This window comes from Gracilinanus agilis, chromosome 5 (assembly GCF_016433145.1).
Source record: "Gracilinanus agilis isolate LMUSP501 chromosome 5, AgileGrace, whole genome shotgun sequence".
NCBI lineage: Eukaryota > Metazoa > Chordata > Mammalia > Didelphimorphia > Didelphidae > Gracilinanus > Gracilinanus agilis.
In genome coordinates, this window is record NC_058134.1 from 308325535 (window position 1) to 308351782 (window position 26248).

Below are 26248 nucleotides of genomic sequence, written 5' to 3' on the forward strand. Positions count from 1 at the left end.
TGCATTTGGCCTGCATACACAGGATTCTTCCGCCCTCTCCCCTTCTGCATCTAGTTGGCATCAGCTGTTTGCATCCCGAGGCACGTGGGCTTCATAAATGTTTCTCCATTAGAAAGGAAGCTCCTCGAGGAAAGGGGCTGTTTCATTTGTCTTTGGGACCCCAGCCAATACAGGGACAGGCCCACAGTAGGCGCTTAATAAAGGCAGGAAGGAGTGAGGGCGTGTACGTTGGGGAGGACTGTCTTTCTCTGTGCCTCTAGAACTGAACTCAGAACCTGGTACGTAGTAGGTGCCTAATAAGTGTTTGTTAAGGGAATGAATGCAGGCAGCACGAATGCCTGGCCTTCCTCAGGAGGGGATGGGCTCAGTTCCCCCTTCTGTCGGGCAGGACCCGAGGAATCCGCCAAAGGTGGGCCCCACCCAAGATTCGGGATGCCCGAGCCTCGGGAGGCTAGGAGAGAGCTCCCAGAGAAGTTGAGTAAGGAGGCGAGGCGGGGCGGGGCGGGGCGGAGCCTCACCGGGGGCGGGGCGTCGTTTGGACAGCTGGGAGACGCCGGAAGGAAAGCCGCGCGGGCGCTGGAAACGTCCAGAACGCGGTGGGACCCAGCAGCCCAGGAGGAAGCGCTGGGACGGAGAGGCGGGGCCGCGGAAGGGGCGGGGCTACCTCGCTGTTAGGCGGCGGTGGCGGCGAAGGGGGCGGGACGAAGAGGGAGCCCGAGGCTTCGGGGACGGGCGTGGAGGTGGCGACGGCTTCACGCGAAGGCGGAGGCTCTCCTAAGTCGGTGGCGGCGGCGGCGGCGGCGGCAGCGATGGCGATGGCGGGCGGCTGCGAGGGCGGTGAGGACTACCAGGCGTTCGTGGCACTGCACGGGCCGGCGCTGCGAGCCTCCGCCGTCCCCGAGCGCTACTGGGGCCGCCTCCTGCACAAGCTGCACCGCGAGGTGGGGACGCGGGGCCCTTGGGGGAGGGGCAGGCGAGCCGGGGGTGGAGCCGAGGACCCCCTGGATGGAGGGCTGGTCCCCTGTGCACGCACGCTTAGTAGGCGTCTGCTGTGTGCGGCTGGCCTACTACCAGCCAACCCCCCCCCCCGGGGGTGCCCTACGGATGAGAGGGGAAGGATGGAAGGTTGGGGGCCCCGGAGTGGGCTTTCCCCGGGAGGGGCATCAACTCCCCTACCGGGAGCAGCCTTAGGAGAGCCCCTGTGCCTGGTCCTGGGTTCTAGAGAGAAGCTTGGGCTTGTGCGGGCTGAAGGCCTGCAAGGTCCCGCCCTGGACCCCACGTGCTGCCTGTGTGGGGCCGGCCGGAGCCAGGACCGCAGCGACCTCGGACCTTTCAGCGCCCCAGCATTAGTCCCTGCGTGGGGCCGGGGGCACCTCACCCCAGTTACTCAATTCAGTTCTTCCTGCCTGCGAACAAGTGGCTTCCTCCTCGGTCTCCATTTCCCTGGAGCTAAGTGACCCCTTGGGCTCCGGGCTAGGCCCCCAGTGCCTGGACCAGCCACATTGGTATAAAGTCATGCAGGAGGTTCCCCCCCCCCCGAAAAGGAGGCGGAGCTCCTCGGGGAGAATTGGGGTCCGTGGACCATTTAGTGGCACCCACGATGCCTTCCTGAGCTAGCCGCCTTGGGCACCTGGCCTTCCTGCCTCAGTTTCCTCCGCTGTCATATGGGCTCCCAGTATCGCCTGTTGTTGGGAGGACCAAGGGAGAGGACGGGTAAAGCCCTCATAGACCTGCCCGCAGCTGTAGACCGAAGGTGGGGCAGAAGCACGTTCAGGCAAGGCAGAGGCAGGCACCCTTCACTGCCCAGAGGCTCTGTGGACCTTTCCTGGGCGCGTCTGCCTTCACTTACAGAACCTGATGGGAGACCGAGGCTGCCACCCCACCCCCATGCTTTATGGTGGGAGGAAAGGGGACCGAAGAGGTCTTGGGGAGCCGAGGTTTTCCAAGTCCTACAGAAGCTGGGAGCCCCCTAACTGACTTGTGTGGAAGCCGGATTGATGCTGCCACCATGTCCCTATTTCTACCCTCTGAACTGGCTGGGCTGGCCTTCCAACTGGAGAGGCAGCAGGCACTGGGAGGGGCTCTGCAGCCAGGAAGAAGCTGAGGCTTGGGGCGGGCCTTGCTGCCGGCCACTGCTTTAGAGGGAAGAGGTGTGGTGTGGCTTGGCCCTAACCTGGGCTCCCTCCACCCTCCCAGACAAACTAAAGGCCCTTTAAGAGGACTGAGTGGCCGCAGGCCAGGTAGGATCTTCCTGCTGCCGAGAACCTGTGCATTTTCCGGGAAAAACACTCCGATTCTGGGGTATCTCGGCTTCTTAGACCCTTGTGGGAGCTCCTCCTCCTCCTCCTTTGAAAGCCTCTTGGAAGGAACCTTGGACTGCTTGTAATTCAGCCTTCCCTTCCTCGTTTTCTGGTGGGCTTCCTGGAGGCCTGCTTCCCCTCCAGCCCGCAGAGAGCTGATTGAGGGCCTGGGATCCAGCGCCTGGGATCCAGCCAGATTCCTTTTTCTAAAACCCTCTCTGGAAAGGTGTCTGTAATAGGATTAATTAGGGTAATTGCACTGATGACTCACTCCATCCACATTTACCAATAGGACCTTGTTCCTCTTGAGCAGCTAAGTAAGCTCTGGGAGCTATTCTTGGCCACATGGTCTTGTGGCAAGATTCAGGCCGGAGCTGCGTTCGAATCCCACCTCTAGCTCTACTTGATTGTTTGGCCATGGGCAAAATCATGTTCTGTCCCTGAACCTCTGTAAAGTCGGGTAGACCTATCAGTCTACCTCCCAGGACTATCCATGTAAGGACGTGGTAATGGGCGGAAAGCCTTTGCCGGCTTGAAGAAGGTCAGGCAGCTCCTGGACCAGGCTGGGGAGCTGAGTGAGGTCCAGAGCACTAGGGAGAGAATCCCTCCCCAACAGCACAGCTTTTGTGGCTGACAATAAAACTCTGTGGCCTGGTGGATGTTGTGACGTTAAAGGAATCTTATTTGAAACTTGTAGGGTCCAAAATGGAAAGCCCCCAGAGCCCTGGGAACTTGCCCCCCAACAAAGTACATTGACTGGCTTCCCCTGGGAAAGACAAGGGAGGGGGGATAACCTTGATCTTTAGATAGCTGAAGGAAGATTCTGTGGCCAGAAGCTATAAGATAACTATGGATGGGAAACCAGCCAAGGCAGGGCTTGGAGACCTCCAACTAGATGATAAAACAATGTCTTTGAAACCCTGTCCTAGTGGTTAGAGACAGAAATGCAAAGCAGAGGAATGAGCCAGATATGGAAAAACCAGAAGTAATCCAAAGCCACAGTCTGGTGTTTGATAAGCCCGAGAACTTAAGGTGCTGGGGAGGGACCGCCTGGGATGGATAAGCACCAAGTCACTGAACTCGCATTTATAAAGTACCTATTATGTGCTAAAAGGGGGGGGCAACATTTTCTGCCCCTGAAGATCTCACAGTCCATTGGGACAAACAAACATACAAACCACTGTATAAACTAGAAAGAGACAGGCTCAGATAGGAATGCCCTCAGCCAGGAGGCACCAAGAGTGAGGGTGTGGGAAGGGCTCCCGAACGAGGGAGGTGAGGATGAGGAGGGAAGGCAGGTCAGGCTTGGCATTCCCTTATCAGGCTTTATAATGGGTTGTTTCCTGGATTTGGTTTCTTTTTCCATTCTTGTATTTCTTCAGCATCTTCTGCTTCCTCCACTTGCATGATAGCTAGGGATGGAGCATCCTGCCTGAGGAATAGCTCACTAGGAGTAGGCAGAAAGGGGTTGGGTCTTCAAGGGCTTTACAGGCCAAACTGAGGATTTGCTATTTGGCCCTGGAGGCGACAAGGAGCCACCACAGTTTATGGAATGGAGGTGACCCGGTCAGACCCGGACTTGAGGAAGATGAACTTGGTATGAGTGACTGGGAGCAGTAATAGAAAGGCGAGGCTGTAAAAGCCAGTCATTCTGATTGTTCAGAACTTGTTTTGAGTTCAGCTCTGACTCATGTGGAAATCCAGCTCTCCAATGGCATATAGCCTGCTCCGGGACTTCCGTTTTCTGTAAAATGAGACGGTTGGAATCAATCATCTCAGTGATGGATGCCTTCAAGCTCTGATAGTCTTTGATCTCTTGTGCAGTAGAGACAGTCTAGTCTGACCACGTCTAGTATCTTTTGCCTCTCGTACCCTTGACTGACTGGTACTTCCGATCTCAGATATTCGATGCTGGCGAGATGTTTGGAATCATGCAAGTGGAGGAAGTTGAGGAAGGTGAAGAAGGTGATGAAGAAATGCAAGAAGAATTGAAAAAGAAACCCAATCCAGGAAACGAACTCTGTTACAAAGTTATCGTGACCAATGAAAACGGCCTACAAGCAAACGATCCCAACAGGTAGGTTTCCGTTTTTGCCTTAAGGCTGGAGAATCTCACCTAGGCGTACACCCCTAGACTGGTACCATCCCATTGTCTGGGGACGTTTTCTACGGAGGGGCCTAAATGAAACTGTGTTTAGTTTGTGTCTAGTGGTAACAGCACACAGCTCATCCTGGGGTAATGAAGAAAGGAGAGGGTGATGACGAAAGATTCTCTTGGGTGTCTTTAGGAATACATGTCAAGGTGAAGATCGCCACTGACCTGAATCCTGAAGAAATGGGGGGGGGGAGGGGCTTGGCTGGGTGAAGGGTGCCAGATGCAGGAATTTGAAGGATGGAGATTTTTTCTGGTGATGAGGTTGTTTTCATTTGGAGAAAATGGGAAAAAGTAGTTCATGGAATGTTTTAAAAACCAGATTTCACAAACAGGAAAGGATATTTAGAGTGGATGGAAATGAGCAGCTCCCTTAGTTATAGCACAGTTGTGTATTTATGATAATCATTATTAACTTGAGAAAAAACCTTGACTGGAGTTTGATAGAAATATCACTTGGGGCATTTCCTTTTCTGTTGTGAGCTCTGCCACTTTCTTTATTTACAAAGGCTGCAGTTCCTCCCTTCCCCCCCCCCCCCCCCAGCTGATTCGGCCTCCTCTCTCTTCAAGAAATGAAACTCCAATATTTGCCTTCCAGCAGCTCCTCCACTGACATTGCAGAGAAAATGGGAAAGGCTGCAGATTGAGATACGGTCTTGAATGCCAGGCTAAGAAATACACTTTTCTGGGTAGGTAGTGAGGACTTGAAGGAGTTTTGAGTAAAGGATTTGATGTGATCCTCTTTCGGGAAGTTTCGTCTTTTTTTCTGTAGTTATTCTTTAGATAGATAGTTTTCTGGGCAGAGGAGGGGGAAGGCTATATATTCGAGGTTGGCTTGGGGGAGTTGGTTTCGAGGGTGCTCTTTCTTTCTGAATGAATGCTTCATTTTTAGACTGTCACATTTTGAAGTTATATCAGCTTCCTTAATTAAGGGTGAGGAATTAGGGAAGACAAACTTATTACCTTAATTTAAAAAAAAAATCCAGCAGGAGCCAATGGGAGATTACTGGGAAGACATCGTTTCCACCCTGGAAATAGAAAGCAGTCCTTCCAGAACCTTCCACCTTGGCTTTGGTGATCTGTCTTCTCTTAGGGCAAGAGCAGCCAAATACAGACCTGTGCAGACACACCAGTGTGGCAGTCAGCCAGCAAGCACCTACTGTGTCCTAGCAGAGAGCTGGCCCAGAAGCCTTTGAGGCCTGGCTGTCCCTCTTGCCTCTGACACATTGGGTCTATGATTAGGTAATCGTGTGATCTCTCCGCTTCGCCAGCCTTTGCCAATAGATGGAGTTCCCTCACTTGGGAATCCTCTAAACCAGTGAGGTCACAGAACCAGGCCCTGGGCTTATATATGTCAAGGGAAACAACCTGCCAGGCATTCAGGGAGTAAGTGTTTTCTCTGGGTCAGGCACCATTCTAAGTGCTGTGGGCATAAAAAAGACTGAAGCCACCCCTTCCTGAAAGAGCTCCTGTGATAAGGAGGAAAACGGCAGACACAGAGTGTAGGTGAAAGGTAACCTCCCAGAGTGAAGACTCCTGGAGTCGGAGCCAAGTTTTGAAGGAATCCAGTGAGTCTGGGAGGTGGAGAGAGATGACGGGGCATTCCAGGGATGGAGGACAGGCAGTGGCAGGGTACAGATGTGGGCAGTAGAGTAGCAAGTGTTTAGCCGGGAGTTTTTATTTGTTAGTATTTTTTAGCCAGTGTTGTGGATCATAGAGTTCTTAGAGCAATGTGGAAGAAGGCTGGTGCTTCAGTGGGCTCTGGAGAGAGAAGGAGGAGATACGAGGCAGGTTTGCTGGGGAAGGGTTGGTTAGCAGCAGTGGAGTTGGTGTGTGAGTTGACCCTTGAGAGAAACTTGGCATCTTGAGAGAGCAGGCTAGGAAGAGAGTGTTCCAGGGCTGGGAGTCGGCCTAGACAGAGACACCAAGTCTAGCAGAAGCCCACGGGGGCTAGAATGGGGGGAGATGGCTGGGCCAAGATGGTGCCAGGTGCACACGTGATCCTAGAGGTAACAGCTAACCACTGCACTTTGCTGAGTGAAAAGGATGACGTGTAGGATTTACACTTCAGGAAAACCACCTCAGTAGCTGTGGGAGATAGACAGGAGAGGAGGGGAGGTGGAAGCATGGAGACTGTTGAGGGCCTGCAGTAGGAAGGTGGCTATGGAATATCAAGGTTTGGTGACCAGAGGAACGTGTGGGATAAGGACGGGCTAGAGGACCTCCAGGATCATCAGAGGAATGGTGAAAGTCTCGGCAGAAAGAGGGAGTTTGGAGGGCAGTGCAGAGATTTACTGAAGGAAGAGAAAGCGTTTTAGACGTGTTCTGGGTGTGAAGTTCCTCCACTAGTAACAGCCGACAGATGGCCAGGGCTGCTTGGGTAGATAAGCAGTGGGTGTGATTCCAGTTTGGCTGTTGTGGCCGGGGAAGCCAGGGTGAATGAGGGAATTTAGAAGAGAAAGACCTAGGGGGACAAGTAGAGTCCTGGAGGAGCACAGTGAGGAAAGGCCATAGAAAGTAGCCCTTCTCCTCGTGGGGCCGGGCAGAATGAGTGAGCAGACGAATGAATGAATGCCTTTGAGGGGGAGAGGAGGAATGAAGACGAGTAAAACTGGAAGGAATGAAGGAAGGATCAGAGGAGACAACAGGAGGATAATGGGAAATTCTACCTTGTCCCCCACCTGCCTTGCCCACAAAGTGGAAGACGGCACTGCCCCCAGGATAGCTTCCCCTGCAAAGGGCACCCAGTGCTGCTGCCGTGAGGCCCTGCCCTGCTCCTGGACTAGGCCTCACTGTGGGCACTCATGCCCACCTTGGGTGGTTTGTGGTGACTCAGAAGGGAGCACTGCTCCCTCTCAGTTCACTGTGAATGATGGGGCAGTCACCAGCCCCTCAGGCTGATATGGGGCATGGATAGTCGGTTACCCTCTGATTCCAGCCCCTACACCCCACCTGTGGTCCTTGGCCTTTCTCAGCTTTTCCTTTGCCCTTCCCCATTCCATCTTCCATTTCATCTCCCAAAGCCTTTTCCATATTCGGTGTCCCTCAGGGCAAAGTGATGGTCAGTCTTGGGAGCTCAATGGTGTGAGCCACTTGGGTTCAGCATGACTGCGTGGAGCCTGACAGCAGGTTTTGTTTGTTTATTTTGAAGCATATTTCTCATTGACCATGCCTGGACATACCACATAGAACATGCCCGCCAACAGCTGCGCCAGGTTCCAGGGCTGCTACACCGAATGGCCAACTTGATGGGGATTGAATTTCATGGGGAAATTCCAGACGAGGGCTCTGTGGAGCTTGTTCTGGAAGAAATGTGGAAGTACAACCAGACTTACCAGCTCTCCCAAGGGGTAAGACAGGCGGAGAGTGAGATACTCTTCGTTCTGAGTGTGGTGGACCATAAGGATGAATACTCGTGCCTTTTCCCTGTCCATAAAGCAGCTAGGCCCCACCACCTCTCTCTCTCTCTTTCTCTCCCCTCTAAGCCATTGTTTGACAGATTGGGGGTCTGGCAACTCCTATAGGTCTCCCTTTAGTAGCCATCAGCCTGGGTTCATTCAGTCTCTAGAGCAGGGGTGTCCAAACTTTTTTGGCCTACCACCCCCTTTCCAGAAAAAATATTACTTAGCGCCCCCGTCCCATACTATCACCGCCCTCCTGGATCGCTGCAGCACCCACCAGGGGGTGGGGGCGCCCACTTTGGGAATCACTGCTCTAGGCACTGATCAGGGGAGATGAAACGAAGGGGAGCTGGATCTCAGCGACAATTGTTGTTCTTCTTGGGTCCGAGTCCGAAGTTCCACCTGTATGCCTACTTCCCCAACTGACAGATTGCACCTCCCCACCTTAGCTGATGCTTTTTCACCCCTCACCATGGCCGCCTTCTGGAGCTGAGCCTCTCCTCCCCTATCGAGGCTGCTCCCCGAACTATCCAGCTGCCAGGCCTCTGCTTGAAACCTTTCCATTTTGATGGAATGCCCTTTACTCCAAGTGCATCACCTTCAGGAGCCCAGGATCCACCTTAGGTGGCCAAGGAAGGCTGTGGCGGAGGGATTCCCTAGTGGGGCAGTAACACGAGGACCTAGAGGACACACGACCCAGCTTTTGCTGAGGCATCAGTAGACAGCAGCTACAGGACACCTTCAGGAACATGATAGTTGTATTGTGAATTCCTAGGCTTGATAAGCCAGGGAGTTTTAGCCAGCTGGGTATTTTTTTTTCATTTTCCCACACTTGCTTCTATCAGAAGTGAAGGAGTCCTGGCAGTCAGTTGCCAGAATTCTGTTAGTGGTAGGAACCCTTCGTGCTTTTGAAAGTGTGTGGGCTGCTGACAGACACAGCCTGTCTGCCCAAGTGAGGCGGAGGCGGAGGTGCCTGTGCACCTCAATGTCAGCAGCTCTGTGAGGCAGGTTTTATTTATCATTGTAGGACTAGCAAAGCAAAAAGTTCACTGTGGCCGGAGAGCAAAATTACTGCTATGCATGGAGTTTTCATTAAATAGAGAATGAGAAGAATTACTGCTCTAAAGCTCAAGAGAGTGCTCAAAAAGAAGGCCAGCCTTCCCCAAGCCCAGCCCCGAAGAGACTCCTCTGCTGGCCTTCTAGTGGGCTGCCTCTGCCCTCTACCTTCTAGCAGCCCCGCTTGGCTTCTGATGTGGAGCACTTGTCCTAGATTGTCCCCACCTAGATGCGGCCGTGTCCTCCTGTCTGTCCATGCCATGGAGGCACCCAGCCCTGGAGTCCGTGGCCCTGTCAGAAAAGGCACAGAAATCAGGCTTAGGTTTGGGGTGAGGATTATGTCTTGTCCCCTCCCGCCAAGCTCTTTACCAAGGACCGGTTTTGATCTGTGATTAACAGCAGTGGCATGTGTGCCCTCCATTGTGGCTGCTAAAGGAACTGGGTTGGACGTCCCGGGTCGGCTCTTCTTGGCTAGGGTCATTCTTTGCAGCCTTATCCATCTGCCTAGCGCAGGTTTTGCTCTAAGAAGTGGGCACTGGCACACCACTAAGGGCTCATTTGATTGTGATTGTGAAAAGCACTTTGTTGGAGTGGGATGAGAACCATCTTGCTTCTGTGTCTCAACCCCAGCCTAAAAGTTCTGAGGACACTTGTGTGCTAAGGTAGAAACAGCATCACACTCGCAGTCAGAGCAAGGTTTGAAGCCAGCTTCTGGTGACCTTGGACAGATCATTAACCCCTTTGACCGTCAGTTCTCTGGCCTGTAAGACTGTCACTTTAACATCACTGGTTGCTTGAGAATCAAATGAGCTGGGAAATGGGGACTATTAGGCAGAGGGGATTCCCAGATGTGACTCCTCATTTCTCCAGTAGAGGCCAGCTCCTTCTCTGAAGCTGATTGGTTAGGAACTTGCCCAGAGTGCTGAGGGCTAACATTCAACACTGTATTATAAAGCAGTTTGTTAATGAAGACGTGTCAGCTGTTGCTACTTTGGAAAAAAACAAACCACTGGTTTTTTTTTAAGCTCACCCCCATGGCCTCATCATATCTTAGTGGAAGTGCCTCCGGGTTTTGAAGTCTGTGCCAGCGAGGTGCATACCCTGGTGGGCTGTGGGCCAGGCTGGCATATTGGGAGAGTCCTGTGATTCGTTTTGGTTATGATAACTTTGGAATTGAGTTCCAGCCTTTCCACTAGTTAAAGAGAGGTGAGGTCCCTACCCCGCAGTGGAACGAGAGCCTTGAAATAATGTCAGGTACACAGAGGTACAAAAATTGGTGCCCCTGGCTGTGAGAGTAAGCTAGAACCGTGCCGTTTAGAGGCATGAGCCTATATAACGTGGCTTTTATATTCTCTCTGTCCAAAAAGACTGCAGAGGAAAAGGTTCCGGTGTGGTACATCATGGACGAATTTGGATCTAGAATTCAGCACTCGGACAACCCAAGCTTTGCAACGGCCCCCTTATTCTATATGCCTCAGCAGATCGCTTACACGCTTCTGTGGCCCCTGAGAGATCTTGAAACAGGTGGTGAGTCAGCTTCTCCTTGCTCGGGTCGGTCCACAACCAACAATGATGCACCCACTCTGTGTCCCACACTGTGGATACATATCAGAAAAGGAAACTGCCGCTTCCTTGTAATGGGGAGAGAGACAAGCACACCACAGTAGTCAGGAATCCATGCGTATGCAGAAGAGCTCAGTACTTTTGTGGGGATCAGAAGGCTTTGGACAGATCAAAGTGTCTAAACTGCATCGTGACGAGCATAGGGACTCTGAAGCAAACAGAAGGGTGTGGATGGGGGACAACCAGTGCTAAGGCCCAGAGATGGGAGATGGACAGTCATGTGTGAGGAAGAGAGTGCAGGCGACCCAGTCAGGTCAATGAGTATAGGAGGGAGAATAAAGGCCACTGAGGCCAGGAAGGGAAGTGGGGGCCAAGTTGTGGAAGGCTCGAAAAGCCTGGCAGCCGGGAGCAGTAGGGAGCCATGCAGTGTGATTGGGAAAAAGAACAATGAGAGGCCTGAGGCAGGGCCATCAGGGGGGAGAACCAAACTAATAATCTGGTGAGAAGGGATGTGGTCTGGGGACGTGTGGGCTCAGGGAGCGGTCCAGGATGGTCCTGAGGTTGTGAGCCTGGGGAGGAGTAGGGGGGCACATTTTCCGGGCAGAAGTAGGAACATTTGGAAAGGAGGAACTGTTTGGGTGTCAGGGAAAGAAGTGAGTTTGGTCGAGCTTAGATAGTGCCTAAGAGGCCCTTGTTTGGTACAGGACTAGAGCTGAAGAGAGAAATTCTAGCTGCTTGTATAGACCTGGGGCTCACCTGTACTGAGGTGATGGTCAGACTTTAGGAACTAGTGAGTTATGGAGAGGGAAATGAGCCCCCACAGAGCTGGGAGCAGTCACAGCTGGACAGGAGCAGGCAGGAGGCAAACGGGCCAACACCTGGGCGAGAGAAAGTGTCTAGAAAGGAGGGAAGGTGATGGGCCCACAGGTCAGGAAGGCTGAAGACCGAGAAGACCATCAGCTTCAGTAAGAGACATCTTTTGGAGGGAAAACGGAGGTAGCATGATAGCTTGAGGGCATCTTAGGGGGCAGTGGCAAGGGGAAAGGTTACTTCTCTGTTGTCAGAGACCAGAGAAGACAAGAGAATGGAAGACAGAAGAAGGAGCCAGTGGTAGGAATGAACCAGAGCTGAAGTTGATTGGGGGAAGGGTGGTCAGAGGGCCAAGGATTCAGGAGCAAAGGACAAGGCAGAAGTGGCATGGCTCGCCGTGGAATTGGGCTTGGCAAGGAAGAAAGTGAAGTTGAGTGGGGGTATTGGCTGGAGAAGATTGGGTGATCTCACCGAGTGTAAAAACTAGGGCCGGGGCCTGATAGGAAGTTCTGGTCAAAGAAGGGTATGCCAGGATTTCTTTCTTTTTTCCCAAGCCCTTACCTTCCATCCTAGAATCAATGCTTTGAAGGCAGAAGAGTAGTAAGGGCTAGGCAATGGGGTTAAGTGATTTGCCCAGATAGGTTGTGTCTGATGCCACATTTGAACCCAGGACCTCCCATCTCCAGGCCTAGATTCGTGGTAAGCACCCGTGTGTGACCATCACCTGAATGTGACTCAGGCAGAGTAAAGGACTTCAGGAGGCTGAGGCAATGGGAAGTTGGGGGGCTTATGGAGGCATCTTCCTCAGGAGCTCTTTCTTGTTTCCTGGCCCCTTTGGGGACCCCTTCCTAGGATCGTGTTGTTAAATGCATTGGTTATGAAGGAAACCATCGACGTCCTTTTCCCCAAAGACCTCAGTTTACAGGAGGGGTGGGCAGGGACAGCTTTCCCCTAAGTTGGTTGTTACTGTAGGGTGTAGGGGAGATGACGGTTGATGAGAGAGGAGCTTGCTCTCCTTGGGTCCCCTCTCCCCACTGTTGTCCCTTTGAGCTAGGAGGGAAGTGCCGAGAGCCCCCCTGCCACCCACTAACCTGTGTACCTTGTCACAGAGGAGGTGACCCGGGACTTTGCCTACGGGGAAATGGACCAGCTCATCCGGAAGTGTGTGTTGTTGCCCTGGGTTCCTGCAGACATGCTGGACATCAGTTCCTCCACCCCTGAGCCATCAGAGGAACACTATCAGGTAGGGTGGTGGCGAACCCACCAGGCCAAGCGGTGCCACAGCCACCTTCAGCACTGACCATCCTTGCTCTTCAGCAGAGAATTGTGGCTGTAGCAGCAGAAGGGGGGGCCATGAGAATCAAGGCTGGGTTTAGTCAGGTCTTCTAGGGGCCTTCTGTGTAGCTCCCCTTTGCCTCTTTCACACTCCCAGCCCTCTCACCTTAGACTTGACAGTGAATGTGGAAGAGTGGGAAGAACACTGGCCTTGGAGTCAGCAAGGCAACACTGAGCTTCAGTTTACTCCCCTGTAGAATGGGAATGATATCAGTAGTATGTGTCTCACAGGATTCTCATGTGGCTTACATGAAATAGTAGCTACAGGGTGCTTCGCAAGTTTAAAAAACTATAAATGCTGTTGTTAGTCTTTTCCTGTTGCGTTTCTGCTGCAGGAGGTGGGAGCGGGCCCCTTGGTCTATCTCACATCATGAGGCCATTGGATCTTGAGTTGGAAAGAGCCCGAGCCATGATCTACGCCAGGGGGTCTTCACCTTTTTTAGTATTCTGGACCCTTCGGGGCAGCCTATGGACCCCTGGGGAATAATGATTTTAAATGCATCAAATAAGCTGTAGAATTAGAAAGGATACCAGGTCTATCAAAATTCTGATAAAGTTCCCGGACCCAGGTTAACTCCAGTCTAGTCCAGCTCCCTCCTCACCAAGATAAAAGGCTGACCTCTTCGGAGGTTAAGCATCTTAGCCAAGATCACCTCAGCAGAATTCAAACCTGGGTCCGTTCTGCCTTGAATCTAGTGTTCTCTCCCATCAAGAACCGTGAAATGGGAAGATTGGTCAGAAGACTGATTGCCATCTGGCCAGGCAAAGAGGACAGGGATGCAGCCCTTTAGGGAGGCCTTCCTTCCTAGCAAGCCCGTGGCATTGGAATCGGTCTTTCCACCTGGATCCAAGTGCTTATTCTCATTAGCGTCCGGGGTGTAATGGGAATTGTGGCAGCGGCCCGAGAGAGACCTTCAGTGAGCCTTTGGGGAGAACAGAAGAGGACCAGCCTGGAGCATTGCAGGCGTCTGAGCTTAGAAAACCCCAGAATCCATGGACTGGCAGCTAGGACGCCAGGGTTCTAGTCCCACCCTGCGCCCGACTGCGGGACCTTGATACAGCCGGTCCCCTCCACCCTCAGGACCTCGGCTCATTCTGCTGTGAAATAAGAGGCTTGACTAGATCGGTGACTCCCAACGGGGGACCGCAGAGTCATTTTGTCCTTGGGCGTCATGATGTCTGAACTGGCAGATGCTACGGGGGACGTGAGGTCTACAGACTTTTTAATTTTCTAAGTGGACTCCTCATCCTTGAGAGGGCCGCAAATGCCTAGCTTGGATGGTTTCCGTTTCTAATGTCATTCGGAGGTTCTGGCCCCCCAATTTCTCAGCCACCTCATTGTGTCAGGATAGCCTGGCCCTTTCCCCGAGGGCCACCATCAGGGCCGTCTCGCAGGCTGACCTGACCTCCACAGAAGGGTCCTCTGGGCTGAGTAAGCTATTGAGAGAGGCAGAGGAGCACCGGCCATCACACCCCAGCCACGGGGAGCAGGCGCTGTCTGGTTCCTACCAGCAAGTAGCCAACATCCCAGTTTTTGAGCCCCCCAGCGGTGGTGCCCTGCTGGATGTTTTAGAGTGCCAGGGATCCTGTCGTCCAGCCAAAAGAGGTCAGCGCTTCCTAGTCATGTGACCCTGGCACTTGACCCCCATTGGCCAGCCCTCAGTACTCTTCTGCCTCCAACCCAATCCACAGTATTGATTCTAAGATGGAAGCTAGGGGTTAAAAAAAGAAAAAAGAGGATGTCCATGCAGGCGGAGGTGTGGAGTAAGTAATAGTATGGTATTTCACCCCATCTGCATGGTGGAGGAAACAGCGACGACCCACATTTGGGCCTGACACCAGCCTTTCTCCCTCCAGAAGAGGAGGACCTGATGGATGACCATCTTCAGATCTGGGAAAGACTATCGTGGAAGAAGAAAATTACGTTTCCTCGGGGGGCCTGGAGGAAGAACAAAGGCAAATGGATTGAAGAGCCAGCTAGACGCAGAATTGCCCGCTGGCCACAGGCGCCGTCCCCAGGAGCAGGACACAAGCTGATAGCATCAGGTCCTTCCCTACCCCCACCCCCAGTTTTACAGAAAGAAGAGGAAGCCAAGGCCTAAGAGCTAGTGACTCACCTCACCTCATATAGGGAAGGGAAATAGAAGAGTCTGGATGTCACCTGGGGCCTCTGACCCCAAATACAGAGAAGCCGCCTGCAGAGGCCACCTTATTCATTTGCAGGTGGGGAACCTGGGCTCTATACAGAGGTGATAAGTGCCTGTCACTCTCCCGCTCTGAGACTCTTCAGATGAGAATCGTACCCCATTCACTAACTGACTCTCAGGCTCACTGGGAAGAAAATGCTGGGATCCATTGAGGCCTGGGGCGGCACATATTGGGGAGAAGTGAGGCACCTTCTAGCCACCGAGGATCGAGAGTGAGAAAGCTGAAGCAAGAAGGCCTTTAAGTCCTCAAGCCAGACCACTTGCATTTGTGATTATTCAGTCATCTTTATGACCTCATTTGAGGTTTTCTTGGCAGAGATACCGGAGTGGTTTGCCATTTCCTTCTCCAGCCCATTTTACAAGTGAGGAAACTGAGGCCAACAAGGTTTAATTGACTTGCCCGGGATCATACAACTATTTTATTTTTAAACCCTTAACTTCTGTGTATTGGCTCCTAGGTGGAAGAGTGGTCAGGGTGGGCAATGGGGGTCAAGTGACTTGCCCAGGGTCACACAGCTGGGAAGTGTCTGAGGCCAGATTTGAACCCAGGACCTCCCATCTCTAGGCCTGGCTCTCCATCCACTGAGCTACCCAGCTGCCCTCATCATACAACTATTCATTGTTATTTGAACTCGGGTCTTCCTGGCTCTATCCACTGTGCCATCTAGCTACCAGACACTTGCAGAGCATATATCTAAATTGAAGCCCAGTGGTTGGAGAGGCTTTTTCGTTTTGAGTTCTCCATCTCAGCATCTCTTCTCTGGGCCTCTACGTCTCCCCTAAGTATGTCTTTCCCTTCATCTAGTTTGGTCTCTGCAGTAAGCGGGAACCTACTGTCCCCCTTCATTCTGCCTGCATTTCTATACAGAATAAGGCCCCATGCTAATAAAAGTAGGCGTTTAGCTGCTATTCCCATTTTGTCAGAGCTTGACGGATCTGAGAAATTCCTCGAATCAGATGAAACCCTGTACTTCAAGTGGCTTCTTAGTCTGAAAGCACTGGCTTGTTGTTGGTAGTGGAGGAGGAAACCTGCATTTTATTTTTATTTATTTGTTTGTTTTGATGAAAAAACCCTTGCCTTCTGTTTTAGTATCAATTCTAAGACAGACGAGTGGTAAGGGCGAGATGCTGGAGGTCAAGTGACTTGCCCAGGGTCACACAGCTGGGAAGTGTCTGAGGCCAGATTTGGACCCTGGACCCCCGTCTCCAGCCCTGGCTCTCAATCCACTGAGCACCTCGCTGCCCTTGATGACTGTTAATTGGTACAATAAATGGTTCAAATTCTCAGTTGTTGCAGTCCAAGGGTTTTTCAAACTACAGAAACCCAGAACTCTGGGCAATGGAGGACAAAAGCAAAACATGTTGAAGAGTGAAAAGGGAATTGCCAGAAGCACAAATGATTTTGAGAATTGTAAAAAACTTGACCTTGTGTTAAAAGGGTCCAATGAAATTGTTCATCTTCTCTTAAGAGCCTTTGTGTATTCTGTTTCCTCCCAGGCCATTTTAGAGGAGAACAAGGAGAAACTTCCTGTAAAGATAAGTCCGCCAGCTTATCCCAAAGATCATATATTCAGGTAGGTCATTTCTTCCTCAAATTGCCCAAGAAAGCATCCATCTCCCTTCATTTTTTTTTTAACCCTTACCTTCGGTGTATTGTCTCATAGGTGGAAGAGTGGTAAGGGTGGGCAATGGGGGTCAAGTGACTTGCCCAGGGTCACACAGCTGGGAAGTGTCTGAGGCCGGATTTGAACCCAGGACCTCCTGTCTCTAGGCCTGGTTCTCAATCCACTGAGCTACCCAGCTGCCCCCTCCCTTCGTTTTTTCCTGACATCATCATGTCTTTCCTTTCTAGTCAGGCTTTCCAAGGGGGAGCAGCTCTTAATTTCCAGGGAGGTTTAAGACAGGGGCAGCAGGAGAAGAATGAGTGGTCTGTACCCAGCCAGGAGGGTTTCCCCGTCTGATGTGTTTGTTCCCGCTGGGCCAGGGCTTCTGCGCCAGCCAGGGTTGTGACCCTCCCTCCGAGACAGGTTTCTAAGCGTACGGCATCCAGCACAGGGACTACCAAAGGAGCTGGTCGTGTTGAAACAGAAGTAGCAGAATGTTCCCCGGCCCCGGATGCAGACGGGAGGGGAGCAGAGACTGAGTTCTACAGTATTTCCACTGTTGCCGGCCCCCGGCCGCAGAACGTTTGCACTGGAGGGGACAGCGGCTCGGGCACTCCCTGGCCAGGTTCTCCTAAAATTCAGCCCGCCTCATTTGGGGCTTCTATGACTGATTCATTTCAGGCACACGGTGTCCTGGGCAGCGGCATCAGCCTGACAGTGTGGCTGGTTAAAGGGGAACAAGGCTGGAACAGGGAGATCTCTGTGGGGGACCCAGGGGTGAGGCCTGGCACCTCATTCCATCCTACGAATGGAGAAACTGACCCGGACGGGTCTTCTTAAAGATCACTCAGAAGATCTCTGGAACGTGCCAGGCCCTGTGCCAAGTGCTGGGGATACAGAGAAAGACGAGACGGCCCCTGCCCTCAACGACCTCCCACTCTACTGGGGGGAGGTCCTACCGCAGCTGGGCCCCTCCTTAAATGGAGGGTCTGCGAGGAGCTCGCTCTAGGGACACTGACCACTAGGAAGAGAGGATTGGATTCTGGTTCTGTCTTTGTTTAAGCACCTCCTTTGGGGGATTTTTCGCTGCCTTGGTGGGAGCTAGAAGAAAGCATTTTGTTAGGGCAGCTGTGTTCAGTGGATAGAGCAACGGCAGGCCTGGAGCTGGGAAGACCTGGGTTCAAATAGGGCCTCTAACACTTCCTAGCTGTGTGACCCTAGGCAAGTCACTTAACCCCCTTTGCCTAGCCTTTGCTGGTCTTCTGTCTTAGGATTGATGCAAGAAAGAAATCATTTTGTTGCCGTTCTGTTTGGTGAATGGCACATCCTTGGCACCTGTGAAACTGAATTCATTTAGAGGCCTCAGAGGCGGCTTTGCAGGTCGCCCACTGAGGCTTGTGAGGGACCTTGGAAGTCTGATCCAGCTGCACGCCTCGCCTGCACCATCCCCAGCGGGCATCGGTTCTGCTCGAGGCTAAGATACGGTACCAAAGAGGGAGTCGTCTGTCCTTGTTCAGGGCACCGTTTGTCACCTCTTCCTTCAGTATTCAAGCTTAAAGGGACAGCCACGGCACGGCACAGGAAGGAGCCGCAAGGCCACGGCGTGCTTTCCTTTGTGGGTCTCGGCGCATGTTTTGGGACTGCGACCTAAAGAAGGAGGCTGCTGTGGGAGGCGGGCAGGGGAGTGGCGCCTCCGAGCACAGGCTGGTGTGTCCTTGGTTTCTGCACGTTGGGGCACAACCCTAGTTGTGGAACGGGGCAGACCTGAGCCAAATCCGGGCAGAGAGCGAGCAGCGCTCTCCGCGGGGGAGTTTAGCCAGCTTTTCTGTACCAAAGGAGCAGGCTTGAGAATACCTGAGAATGTCTCCACGTCAGGGTGGTCCTGGGGAAAAGAAGACCCTCCACCCAACAGGTTCAATCGCGAAGTCAGGGTGTGAGGGGAAAGGAACCGGAGGAGAGCAAATAGGCATTCGAGGCTCCTCGGCATTTTCTTGGCACCCCCGAATGCTGGAATGAATCCCTCTTCAGGGATGGCGCGTCTAGTTTCATCGATACGGATGCCGCAGTCCTGACGATCCTGATTGCAGCCCTTCCGTGCTGTCGTCCATCTCCCTGGTCACCTGCCTGGTCCATTCCGCAGCGTCCTCTGGACGTCTCTCGCTGGGACGCGGCCGGGAGAGACTTGAGGGCTTCAGACCGTGTTCTTGAAGTCTTGGCTCTGACGGGCCCTCACAAGATGGAGCGGCTTTGAATCGCAGCCCTGCTGGCAGGTGCTGCTGCTCTGGGTCTGCTGCCTGGACAGCTGGGTTTGGGGGAGCCACAACCCCAGAGGCTGGCCCCGGTCATGCGTGAATTGGGGGGTCTAACGAGGAGGGAGGCCCCTGCCGGCGAGAGCATGGGGGGGGGAGGGTGTCATACAGATTTCTTGGAAGCCTTGAAGATACTAAAAGAGGGCCGCCAGCTTGGTGGAGAGCCTGATGTCAGAGCTCCGCCAAGGCCAGTTACAGGAAATATGGGCAAGAGAAGACCCTTAGATCCTGGAGGGGGCTTTGTCAGAAAAGAGACTTTCTCTTGGCCCTCAGAGGTCACCGCTAGATCCGGGTCAGAAGTTACTGGAGGCTCTTCTGAAGGCTTGGGACTTTGGGAAAGCCCAAGGGTGGCCTTGGGATGTAGGGAGCTCCCCATCCCTGTGGGTATGCAAGGTGAGGCAGAAGCCACCTTTGGGAATGTCCTAGAGAAGAGCCAGGGATTGGAGGGGACGGCCTCGGCCGCCCCTTCCTGTGGTAGCCTGAGCCCTTGCCTGGCTTCTCTCCCTCCTGGGTGGTCGCTCCCTGGCAGGCGGGCATCCTCGGGAAATTATGGAGGTGCGCGCCCCGCCGAGCTCCATCCCTCATTTGGGACGGGTGGCAGCCGGCTGACTCGTTGGCGCCCACATTCAGGCCAGGCTTTGGGGCCTCCGGGCTGCTGCTCAGTGCAGTCACAGAGCCAGTCCGGGGGCCGCTGGGCCAAGCCCTTGGCGGGCATTCAGAGAAGCCCAGACTGTCCCTGCCTACAGGCCGCTCCTGGCACCCTGGACAGCGAGAGCCGCTAGAAAGCCCCCGAGGCCCGCAGCCTGGGCCGGGACGGAGGAGGAAACCAGGGCCCAGGCCGAGCGCTTCGGCCGGGTCACGGCGCCGATGAGTGTCCAAGGCTGCTTTTGAACCCGGCTCTGGGAGCCTGTGGGTGGGGGGTGGCCCAGGGCCCCACGAGCTCCCCCTTCTGTGTCCTCCTAGGGTTTACACGGACCTCCAGCAGGTGCTCAACAACCTCAGCCATCCCCGGTTTCAGTTCACCACCGTAGAGGCCGAGGCCGACATCCTGTACAACTTCTCCCATTTCAAAGACTACAGGTAGGACGGGTGGCCTCCCCTCCCGCAGCCCCCCAGCCCTGGTCTTCCCTGGCCCGCGGCGTGGCAGAGCGGGGCGCCGCCCCCCCAGTGCGAGCCTCAGTTTCCCCCTGCAAGATGGCCATCGTAGGAGTCTGAGTTGGGAGGGGCCGTGAAATGCAGGTGGAGGACTCGGGTGAGTGCGTGTGTCATCATTGCAGGAAGCTGAGCGAAGAAAGACCTCGCGTGATGCTCAACCAGTTCCCTTGTGAGAGCCTCCTGACGGTCAAGGACTGCCTCGCCTCCATCTCCAGGCGCGTGGGGGGGCCTGACGGGCCCCGCTGGCTGCCCAGGACCTTCAACCTCCGCACGGAGCTGCCCCAGTTCATCAGCTACTTCCAGCAACGAGAAAGGAGGTACTTGTGAGTCGAGGGTGATGCGGGGCTTCCTGCCCCCCCGGATCGGCCTTGGAAGGCTCTGCCAGCCCAGGCCGTTCCTGAGAAGCGGCGACTGCGGGCGGCCGGGCCGTAGTGGGGAGACCGCCGCCTGCTAAGGACACCCGCGGGAAGCGGGCTTCCCTCAGGGGAGGCCGGGGGGTCCGGGCCGTCTGAGCGAGAGCTCTCTGTCGCAGGGGAGAAGACAACCACTGGATATGCAAACCCTGGAACTTGGCTCGGAGCCTGGACATCCACGTCACCCACAGCCTCCACAATATCATCCGGCTGCGCGAGAGCTCCCCAAAGGTCAGGCGCCTTGTCCTGGGGCTCCCCGCCCCGGCACGCATCCTTGGCTCTAGTCGGCCATTAGGACGGAGGGGGACCCACCGGGCACCTCCGGGCTCGCCGCCCCAGCTCGGCGTGGCTGTGGAGGCCCATTTATGACTCGGTGCGCACACAAGCACGTGGGACTCCCCAAAAGCTGGGCGTTCTCGACCCTCCCCGGCCCTGCTGCCCACGTGGCGCAGAAGTCACTCGGGGAGCCCAGGCACGCTCGGCTCCGTTCTTGAGGCGTCCCAGGGTGCTCCGCCAGCGAGGTGGCTGTGGGCTTAGGGCAGGAGCCGCTGGGTTAGGCGCTCGGCCCCCACTGCCATGTCCGCCATGTGAGGAGGCTGGCCCGGGGCCCCGAGCGCACATCACCATTTCCTCAGAGGGGGCTGTGAGCCTCCCGTGCTCGCCACCAGCCTGGCACTAGAACACAACCGCGGGGGGAGGGGGGGGAGCTCTAGCCAAGCCTGCCAGGCCGGGGCTCATGCAGGCAGGAGGCTCAGCGCGCTGCCTGTTTTGTCCCCCTCGCCCCAGGTGGTCTCTAAGTACATCGAGAGCCCCGTCTTGTTCCACCGAGAGGACGTGGGGCTGGTCAAGTTTGACATCCGCTACATCGTGCTGCTGCGCTCCGTCGAGCCCCTCCGGCTCTACATCTACGACGTGTTCTGGCTGCGATTCTCCAATCGGTAATCAGGGGGCCTGGGAGCCCGGGGAGGCCTGGGGAGGGTCCGGGGTGGGCCTGGGGAAGGTCTGGGGAGGGCCCGGGAGCCCGGAGAGGGCTTGGGGAGGGCCTGGGAGCCCAGGGAGGCCCAGGGAGGGTCCAGGGTGGGCCTGGGGAGGGCCTGAGGAGGGTCCAGGGTGGGCCTGGGGAGGGCCTGAGGAGGGTCCGGGGTGGGCCTGGGGAGGACCCGGGAGCCCAGCTAGGCCCTGGCTGGCCGCCCCCTCGATGTTCTGTGTCTGTCCCAGGCCTTTTGCGCTCAATGACTTGGATGACTATGAAAAGCACTTCACAGTGATGAACTACGACCCGGATGTGCCTCTGAAGCAGGTGAGGGGGCCGCCGGGCTTAAAACAGGAGTTTGGGGTTTGCTTGCAAGAGAAGAAGGCTGCGGGCACGTGCCTCGCGGACGTCTGTGTCCCATGGGAGAGGCTCCCCTCGGCGCCCCAGACACGGACCAGGTGCCGTGGACAAACCGTCCTGCGGTCACTCCCAGCCGTCGTGGTAGCCGTGGGAGGCCTGGGGCTGGAGGGTGGCCGCTGATGCGGAGGGGAAGGAAGCGCCTCGGAGGATCCGATTAGACCTTGGATTCGGCCGGCCGTGAAGGGGCGGCGGCTGTGGGCCGGCCAAGACATCCAGAATAGGCCGAGCCCACAGAGCGAGCAGTCCCACTCGCCTAGAGGTCAGGGCAGGCCGAGGGGCCTGGTGCGAGGCTGCGGGGGGCCTGGGCAGGCAGGCACAGAAGACTCGATTGGTGGGTCCTGAGCGGCCTGCGCGGCTCTGGGAGGTCAGCGTAGAAGGAAGACGTGTTCCTCCGGCCCAGACGGGAAGGAGCAGGGGCTAAAGTCCGGGGCCGGACAGCGCCGTCCTGGGGCTTAGCAGGGGAGGATGCACGAGGCGGAGGGAGGAAGCCGCCATTACAGCGCGCCCAGCCTGGCCAGGCCGCGAGGACGGGGCGGGGAGGTCTCACGGCGCTCTCTTCCAGGTTCACTACAACGAGTTCATCCCGCTGTTCGAGAAGCAGTACCCGGAATACCCGTGGGATAGCGTGCAGGTGGGTGAGCCCCAGGGCCTGGGGAGCACGAGGGTCCTCGGCCCATGTAGTGACGGAGAAACTGAGGCTCCCCGAGAGACGAAGATCAGCCAGGACACGGCCGGTGCTAGCCGGCCGACTGCTTTGTGACACGGGGCTTGGCACAGAAGGTTCACATCGATGATCTTCTCGGGTCCTCAGGAAACAAGCCCCTTGTTGGGCTCCGTGCCAGCCGTCAGAGGGCATTTTGCCCCCAGACGTCCTGCCCTTTGGTCCTCGCAGGAGCCCGCTTAGTAAGCGGGGGGGCGAGGGGACAGGCAGAGACTTGGGAGAAAGCACCCCAGCCCCCCAGGAATGAAGGCGGCAGGTTCCCAGCCCCCGAGCCAGGGGGCTGCAGCCGTAGCCCGCCAGCCTCGAAGCCCCTGACTGGGCCTTTCATAGCAGATGAGAGCTGTCCAGCCCCAATTCCAGGGCGCCCCAGGCCCCCCCTCCTCGAGCATTTATGCCAGCCTTCCCTTCTCAGATTGAGATCTTCAAAGCGTTCCATGAGCTGTTCCAGGCGGCCACTGCCAAGCCCGCGCCGCTGGGCATCTGCGACTACCCGGCGTCGAGGGCCGTGTATGCCATCGACCTCATGCTGAAGTGGGACCACCTTCCTCCTCCTCACAGTAAGAGAGAAGCCCTCCTGCTCCCCCATCCAGTCACTCTCGACCCTGGGCCTTTGCCCCGTGCCAGGCTGGCATCATCTCAGTAGGGGCTCTGGCAGTTAGGAGTCTGTTGGGGGCTAGAGGGCAAAGGGCAAGGGGAGAGAGTTGGCAGGAGCTGGGCACATGGGCAGCCACTCGCCCAGGGTTAAACTGCTAAATGTGGGGCCGAGCTTCAGGCCAGGGGCTCCTGCCCACCCATCTGGGTCTCTGCCCAGGCGAGCTGCTCCAGGGCACCCAAGCCCAGAAGGCGCAGCATCCCCAGGGTTTGTCCGGGACTGTGGATGCTGACCGGGCAGGGCTGTGCAGGACGGACGTGGATCTCTGGGAGGGCCGAGCTCTCTGGAGCCTCTTTTCCTCCCATCAGACGCCTCCCGAGCCTGTATTGGCCTGTGTCAGGGCCCTTAGCGGGGAAGGGGATGGACATAGGACTTTGGCCTTGAGGAAAGTGGGCAGGCAGGCAGGGCCCTGGACAGAAATGGGACATCGGGGAAGAGAAGGGTGTCAGGTTGGGATGGAGATGCCGGCAGGACATCCATCATGAAATGGCAGTGACCCCCCGGAGCGCAGCCCCACTCAGGGCACATGGGCCGTCCAGCAGTGTCGGCCTGGAGGTCACAGCCGGCCCTGGAGAGGGCAGGAAGGGAAGAGCGAGGGCCGCCGGGCCGGTAACCAGAGAGGGAGTAGAGACACAGACAGATGTGTGTGAATGTGTGCGCGTGCACACACAGGGGGAAGGAGCCGGGGCGGGGGGGGCTGGCCTTGGGGGAGTCACGGAAGAGACAGTGGGGGCCTTGGGGCCCGGAGACGAGGGCCAGCGAGGGCCCCTCTGCAGAGACGTGGCTGTGAAGGAAGCTAAAGGCTTTGAGGCACCAGGACTCCCCAGGACAGTCTGAGCCAGGGGGAAGACAAAGGGGCCAAGGACTGGGGGAAGCAGGCAGGAAAAGCAGGCCTCTAGCACAGGGTGGGTGGCACCGGGCCCCCCGGGGTGACCCACTTGTACCTAACCCCAGGGAAGAAGGTCATGCAGCCCCAGATCCTGGAGGTGAACTTCAACCCCGACTGCGAGCGGGCCTGCAAGTACCACCCGAGCTTCTTCAACGACATCTTCTGCACCCTGTTCCTGGACGAGACAAAGAATTGTCACGTGACTGGCCTCGTCTAGGGGGGCTTCCCCTTGGGCTTTCTTTCTGACGTGTCCGGCAGCAGCCTCTCCCTGTCCTCCGAGCCGCTGCTCTGCCACGCGTCGTCCCTCGGGCAGAGAAGAGAGCCGAGCCTGACGGGGCAGCCTCTGACTGCCACGGCTCGGCCCGGCCCGGCCCAGAGTGCTCTGTGGCTCTCTGGCTCTGATTTTCTCTCTCTGTCTCTCTGTCTGTCTCTCTGTCTCTGTCTCCTTGTCTCTGCCTCTCTCTGTCTCTGATTCTCTGTCTCTGTGCCTGTCTCTCTGTCTCTGTCTCCTTGTCTCTGTCTCTCTGTCTCTGATTCTCTCTCTGTCTCTCTGTCTCTGATTCTCTGTCTGTCTCTCTGTCTCTGCCTGACTCTGTCAGTCTCTGTCGCTCTGCCCTTCATGTTGACTCTGATGCTGAATGCTGTCCCGCCGGCATCCCCCCAAGGGGGGCCCCTGGGAGGAGTGGGAGGCTCTCGGGACGCCCGTCCATCTGATGGGCTGCCGAGTCCTCGCAGCGTCCAAGCGGACGCCTCTTATTCTGCATGTCTGCGTGTCCGTCTGTGTCCTGGGACAGCCACATCCCTTCCCTGCCAGCCCGCGGGGCAGCGCTCGGCCCCCCCACCACAGAGGGGGCCCCCTCCCGACCATAACGTGGGGGTGGGGAGGTCCTCGCCAGGCCGCGGGAAGCCGTCACCAGCAGGCTGTGCCCCCGTCGTGTTGCCGGTCCCCCGAGTGAAGGACTGAGTTTTTGCCAAAGAACCTTTTGCCGGGCGGCGCTGGGTCTGCGTGTGCTTCCGGGCCGCTCGCGGGCGGCGCTTCCCACAGGTGTTGGAGTCTGGGTGGTGCTCGTAGACCCGTTTTACAGATGAGGAGACCGAACAGAAGCTCCCGAGTGGGTCGGTACCGGGGCCGGGCCCAGACCTCGTCCCAGGCCCTGGTTTCCCTCACTGGCTCGTGCCCGCCGCCTCGATTCCGAGATTCCCGGTTCTGAACGTGCTCTGGACCGCCTGGGTTTCTCTCTGTCTCGCGCACCAGAACTACTTTTTAAACATAAAGTCATTTGTAGAAGGTTCGGAAATCTTTAATTTTTAGTCTGAGCTCTCCATCGGGTCGTCCCGTCTGCCCTTGTCTAGCCGGATGCTCGAGGTGAGGTAGGAGGCCGAGCCGGGGCCGCCTCCATCGGCCCTCCGCAGAATGGGGGTCCTCAGAGGGAGGGGACGGTGCTGAGGTTTTCTGGGAGAAAAATGATCATTGGATGTATTGGGCCCCTCCCTCCCGGGAGAGCTGTTCTTGGCCCAGACGGGTCGTCCCAATAAAGTGCTGCGTCTGTTTGATCCGTCCGTCTGTCCTCGGTGTTCCATCAGGCTGTGGGAGGACCTCCGGGGACTCCTGCCGAGTTGTCCTGGCAGCGCCGCATCCCCTTCCTTCCGCCCGAGCAGATGGCAGCCTCTGGGGTGCCAGGGCAGCGGGCGGGCACAGGACGAGCCCCGCCACCCCGAGGCACTTCCTCTCTTGCACAAACAGAAGCACACCCAGAGGCTACAAAGGACTGAGGCTCCCTGCCGAAGGAAGGCCGGAAGAGGAGGCTTGTGTGTGGAGGGAGAGAGAGTGGGTGCAAAGGCCTGTGCTAGCGAGGGGGCACCGGGCAGAGGAGTGACCCGCTGATGTGGGGAGGGGGCTTGGAGGGCCCAGCCAATGCCCATGGAAGGAGAACTCGCATAGGGCCCTCTTACTAGCCCAAGGGACCAGGAGAGAAGCAGGGGAGGGCGTGAGGGCCCCATGATGGAGACGCTTTGGGGGGCTGCCAGGTGGGGGCTGACTGCCAGAGAGGTATTTCCCTTCCCTGCCACCAGGCCAGGCCAGGGAGACGTGCCATGCATGGGAAGAGCCCAAGGAGCAAAGATGGCACCGTTTTCCAACCTGATAGCATGGCAGAGGCCCACAGAGAAGAGGGGAGTGCAGGGTTTGGGGGGCCCAAGGCTTCATTCCAAAACCCCCAGGCTTTGTGAATGGGCATTAGGTAAAGAGCTGATGTGGAAGGAGGAGCGGGATCCGCATTGTTCTCTAG

The 26248-nt window shown here is 56.1% G+C and overlaps 1 protein-coding gene across 1 annotated transcript; it reads left to right on the top strand.

Moving 5' to 3' along the window:
* Positions 1–692: 692 nt before the first annotated feature.
* TTLL12 (tubulin tyrosine ligase like 12) lies at positions 693–24394 on the top strand. Its single transcript, XM_044677766.1, has 14 exons — positions 693–941; positions 4202–4377; positions 7604–7802; positions 10277–10436; positions 12392–12525; positions 16322–16398; positions 19701–19817; positions 20015–20209; positions 20425–20536; positions 21092–21243; positions 21524–21605; positions 22261–22329; positions 22832–22976; positions 24026–24394. Exons 1-14 carry the CDS (start codon positions 810–812, stop codon positions 24175–24177), a joined length of 1902 nt encoding a protein of 633 aa, XP_044533701.1. The 5' UTR covers positions 693–809; the 3' UTR covers positions 24178–24394.
* Positions 24395–26248: the final 1854 nt, after the last annotated feature.